Source organism: Acipenser ruthenus, chromosome 1, assembly GCF_902713425.1.
Source record: "Acipenser ruthenus chromosome 1, fAciRut3.2 maternal haplotype, whole genome shotgun sequence".
NCBI lineage: Eukaryota > Metazoa > Chordata > Actinopteri > Acipenseriformes > Acipenseridae > Acipenser > Acipenser ruthenus.
Genome location: NC_081189.1, coordinates 2,036,275 through 2,042,065, shown reverse-complemented (window position 1 = coordinate 2,042,065; position 5,791 = coordinate 2,036,275). Strand labels below are relative to the sequence as shown.

Below are 5,791 nucleotides of genomic sequence, written 5' to 3'. Positions count from 1 at the left end.
ACCTGCTATAACAATAAGAGCTCTAAAAACCACAACTGTCTTGCATTGTGGTTTAGATGCTCGCTTGCAGTGCACAGGGTCGCTGATTTGCACCCAGCCTCTGCTCTGTTATGGTACTATTAATGAAAAATGTGCCACTTATACCGGGACTTCCTCTCGGTTACCGTGGCAACAACCTCAAGCGCACTTCCTGTTTGCAGGTTTTAGAGGTTGAGGTATTAATTTGGGATGCGAGTTCCATACAAGTGGCTTCATTTAAAAGCAGGTCTTGCCCTTCACAGCTGTAGGTCTGGGTTTGGATCCAGCTTCTTGGGTCATGAGGGAACAAAATATTTGTTTAATTCAGGACGTCCACTCTCCTCCTTTTGAAACAAGTAATCCTTCCTTTAGGGTTACCACAACTATGAACACTGACTTCCCTTGTTAACCAGACTGTAATTATGCCTCAAAGCCTAATGTCTTTCCTCCGATGCTAATTATTCAGTCGGGAAGCGTCGGTCTCTCTCTGTGTTATTTGCTATATTCTTGTGCTACTGTTTTAGTTCAAAGCGTGCTCACTCTGCATTTACACATACAGTTATGTTTTAAATATCCTATCCTAATCCCTGGCTCTCAGTGTTTTCATATGTCATAGTGTTGCAATATACATAAAATGCTGACAAACCACAGTATCCTCAAGGACTTTCCTCAGGGTTCTGTTCTTGGTCCAATATTATTCTCTTTGTACATGCTACCTCTAGGCCAGATTATTCGTAAACATGCTGTAAATTTTCCCTGCTATGCTGATGATACACAGTTATATATCTCTGTGAAACCTGGTGATATCATCACAACAATCTTACTGGAGTGTATTATTGACATCAAAATCTGGATGTCCCAAAATGAGAAATCTGTTATCTTTGACTGTGCTTTAAGTTTTGAGTAGCATATTAAAAGGATTTCAAAAGTGTCTTTTTATCATCTAAGAAACATTGTCAAAATTAGATCATTTCTGTCATTCTCTGATGCCGTGAAAGTAGTCCATGCCTTTATTTCATCTAGACTGGATATTGTAACGCCCTGTTTGCTGGACTTACTAGCCAAGCCTTATCACAGCTGCAGCTTGTGCAGAAATCAGCTGCAAGGGCTCTCACCAGAACAAAAAAGAGAGCACATATAACTCCTATTGGTCTCTGTGTGCTTTGATGTCAGCTGATAGTAGGCTGCTCTGCACTCGAGGGTAAGGCTTAGGAAGAAAGGAGAGGAGAGGTTGCTTTTTGTGTTTGGGCTCCGCAACTGAGGAACTCTCTGCCTGAGCATATCAGAAGTTCACCCACAGTGGCTACTTTAAATCAAGGCTTAACACTTTATTATTAGCCTTCTGATTTGATTTTTTGACATGGGTTATTTTAACTGTTCTATTTAATTATTTTTCTTATGTATTTTTTATTTGTATAACTATTTTTTTGTCTTAGTGTTTTTATAATATCTGTCTTGTAATTGTGAACTTGTGTGAAGTGCCTTGAACCCTGCAGTATAAAAGGCGCTCTATAAATAAAGTATTATATTATTCAGGAACAAAGCAAATCCAAAGACAGTACAGGGTGCAATCACAGGATAATACTGTAGGGAAAGTTACAGGTTTCAGCAGGTGGAATCTGAGCAACAAAGCTGCAGGTAAACCTACAGGTGCCAGCAGGTGGGATTCAAGCCCCCACACTGGCCTCAAGATGTTGTCTGAGCTGCCAAGGCGACATCAATGGTATGTCTGCACCCTCATGGCATCAGAGAGTTTGTTCCTGAGTGGCATCAGTGTAGATGTAGTTTTCTGAGCCCAGAAACATTAGTTACAGACATTAACATACTGTAATATACTGGAGCATGCTCTCTCCAGGACCTGAATGTTGGTGGTGAGTGAGTTCTGCATGCAGATACATACAGGCATATATCATTTTGGAACAAGAGGTGTGGCTGTCTTGCTAGACAAAAGACTGAAAAGAGGGCAATCAGACTGTTTGCTGATTGGAGATACAAAAGACTGTTTAAAAAGTGCAATCAAAGGTGGGTGCGTACTATTGAAGATATGTTAATCACTTCAGGACAAGCAGTCACCACCTCGACACAATGACTGTGAGATCACCCTTGCACCTCTCCCAGGAACCACAATATGCCGGTTCATAAAATATACTCTGGCTACGTGACTGCAAAGAATAGTCTATAATAATTCAAACAGTACAAAGATAACCTTACACTATGTAACAGTAAAACAAGTATAGGTCATTTAGTTTATGGCTGTATAATACACCATTAACCCAACCTAACTGCACACACAGAGGGAGTTAAATAATATGACTTGTTTATGCTGAAGTTCAAAAGGAGCAGCATGAGGTTTCTGTGTCAACAAAAGCAGCATGCAGCTCCGCTCGGGGTCCTAATCTGATCATCTGACAAACATCCAGACCAGTCAACACATCCACAATACAGCAGCCCCAGGGTACATCTACAGCAGTGCAAATGTGATGGAAAAGGGATTTCATTGCTCCACTTATCATAGCTTAGTTGAACTGTACCAGGGCGGAAGCCCTGCCGGTGTAAGGTGTGTGTGTGTGTGTGGTGCTTGTGCGTGATCGTGTGTGTGTGTGTGTGTGTGTGTGTGTGTGTGTGTGTGTGTGTGTGTGTGTGTGTGTGTGTGTGTGTATGTGTGTGCGTGTGCGTGATCGTGTGGTGTGTGTGCGTGCGTGTGTGCGTGTGCGTGATCGTGTGTGTGTGTGCGTGTATGTGTGTGTGCGTGTGCGTGTGCGTGATCGTGTGTGTGTGTGTGTGTGTGTGTGTGTGTGTGTGTGTGTGTGAGGAGGAAACACGTGGGGATGTGGCCCTGGGCTTTTTATTTGTTAGTGTGTTTTGTTTGTTCCTATATTGTGGATTAAACATGTGCAATAGCGCTTCAAACTGCAGCTTCTTGCTTCAGAGTTTCTCTTCCTGCCAGTAACAGCTGGGCCGTGACGCTACCCTGTCACAGGAATCTTTCCTTGTTAAAGGTGGTGGTGCTAAGGTTTTAAAATCGATTTTCTTACCTCTGCCATTGTCACTGCTCCCCTTATCATTGAATAATACCCTGCCCATCACATTGCAGTAGCTCTGCTAAAAGCCTAACCTGGATGCAGCTGAGTCATGGGTGGTATGGCATTTCATCACTTTTGTGGCTTCAAGCTGCACCATTGAAGTTAATTTAATTGACATTTTTTGTAAGGAATTTCCTGGCTTTCATGGCTTCATGCTTAAACCATAACTATTTTTTTAACAAAGTTTTTTTCAATGAATTATAATGATTTGCAGGGGTTTGTTCTTAATAGCTGATCTGATTCATACCACCCCATTCAGTGAAACAGTATCAAGGGTCGTTATCCCATTCTTATGGGCCAGTAGAGTAAGTGTGGACCAACCTGCCAGCATGTGCACTAGGTAGTAACAAACCCTTCGTATGGAAGATCAGTATTGTTAGTAAGGCAATGCACATGCTTTCAGTAATCTCAAAACGACCGTAATCCACTGGAATCTGGTATTACCACACCTGAATCTTCCAGTTTAAAGCACAGCAATACGAGTGTGAGGTTCTGTAAGACCTGCACCAGCTGACCTTTTCTACACAGATTGTTTTGTTTTGTTGATTATAAGCCCTCCCCACTGGGAATGATTGGTTACAGATAATAACAGTATTTACAAAGACATTAAGGAAATGCTAGAAAAGTTAACAGGTTCAGAGACCAACACAGTCAGCTACCCAAGAGAGTCAGATCTGATTGGAATGACCAGGAGAGGGCACACCTTGCAGGTCACCATGGGGCTCTCCGCAGGCATTCCCTGTGTCTTCCATTGTACTGTATAATTTAAACATACATATGAGACAGACATCCCTATGAAGAATATAAGAAGATACACTAAGAGTTACAAATGAGAAGAGACCAAGCTCAGCCGGCTCCTAACAGCTAATTGATCCCAGAACCGCATCTAGACAACTCTTGAAAGATCCCAGTGAATCAGTAGCAACAACTTGGCTTAATAACAACCCCTGCCACACACCTCCTTGTAATGAATTGGCATCTCTGCTCACTGAATTGAATGCACAGTAAGATACTGTATAGTAGAGGTGTGCAGAAACTCATTGTTAGTTTGTTGCCTTGGTACACCAGTATGGCAGTAGAAACGTCAGTGCTGCGGAAGTTAATTGCCATTGATTGGTAATCAATTGTAAACATGAGGGAAGGACAATGTTTCTTGTCTTGAAATCAACACATTAATGAATGGATTTATTGAATACCTGCCGATAAATACTTCTTAAAGGCAATTCCGAGTATGAGTATGAGTTTCTGCATACCTCTATTGTATCGTTCTTCCTCTGCTTAAACCCCAATAGAGTCTGGACATGTGGATACCACACTACAGCACAGTGCACAAGCATCACAACTGAAAATCCTAACGAGCATTAAAATAAAATATCAAGGGCTTTCGAGTGGCGCACCCGGTAAAGGCACTCCTATAGCCTGGAGGTCGCCGGTTTGAGTCCAGGCTATTTCACTGCCGACCGTAGATGAGAGCTCCCAAGGGACAGCGCACAATTGGCTGAGCATCAGCCGGGTGGGGAGGGTTTAGGTTGGCCAGGGTGTCCTCAGCTACCGCACACCAGCGACCCTGTAGACTGTCTGGGCGCCTGCGTCCTTGCCTGTAAGCTGCCCAGAGCTGCGTTGTCCTCCGACGCTATATTATTATTATTATTATTATTATTTGTTTATTTAGCAGACGCCTTTATCCAAGGCGACTTACAGAGACTAGGGTGTGTGAACTATGCATCAGCTGCAGAGTCACTTACAATTACGTCTCACCCGAAGACGGAGCACAAGGAGGTTAAGTGACTTGCTCAGGGTCACACAATGAGTCAGTGGCTGAGGTGGGATTTGAACCAGGGACCTCCTGGTTACAAGTCCTTTCTTTAACCACTGGACCACACAGCCTAGCTATAGCTCTGAGGCGGCTGCATGGCGGGCCTGCAGAGTGAAAAAAAGTTGTCGGCTGAGGCACACGTTTTGGAGGACAGTGTGTGTTTGTCTTCGCCGCTCCAAGTCAGCGCGGGGGGTGGTAATGGTGAGTTGAGCCTAAAATAGTACAATGGGCTGTTTCAAATTGGAAGAAAAATTGGGTAAAAATCAATTGGCGAATACTAAATTGAATATATATATATATACTATATATATATATATATATACTGTATATAATATCTATCTCAGGACAACGGCACTCATACTGTTGCCATGGTAACCTAAAGTGCTGTTAAAAAGTAATGCTATTGAGGACTCAGCCTTGCCCAGTAATGCACACCTCTCTTTTAAAAATCTATTAATAGTTTCTTTCATCTCAGACAGTATTAATGCAGATACCACTGGAGATTAAGACCTGTCAAAATATAACACACAGTCGCACAGCCGATAAATAGTCTGGCTGATTCCACATGCAGAGTGCTCAATTTGGACCTGCTCTGCAGTAGGTTTACAGAGACAATCTGCCTTGTAGGAATTAGCAAAACACAGTAAGAAACACAGGGTCACCAGCACTTGACATACAGTAAAGAAGGTTTTCAGCAGTCTCCATGTGAAATCGATGTATAAGAACAGTCTCATTCAGTACTCAATACTGAGGATACTGCACACATCCCCAGTGACAGGGCTATTTATGAGAGGCGGCCGCAGGGTTTATCCTTTAGCTATAAACCCGCTTCTCCAATTGGGATGAAACTTGCTAATGTTGAGCTGAGGTTAAA

General features: G+C 42.7%; 1 protein-coding gene across 1 annotated transcript in view; it reads right to left on the bottom strand.

Annotated features, from left to right (window-relative positions):
* LOC117973453 (proteoglycan 4-like) overlaps positions 1-3,837 on the bottom strand; it is a 22,036-nt gene extending 18,199 nt beyond the window's left edge. The window contains exon 1 of the mRNA XM_059035610.1: positions 3,761-3,837. Within this exon, the coding sequence (XP_058891593.1) occupies positions 3,761-3,837 (77 nt within the window). The remainder of the gene's footprint in view (positions 1-3,760) is intronic.
* Between the last annotated feature and the right edge of the window lie 1,954 nt (positions 3,838-5,791).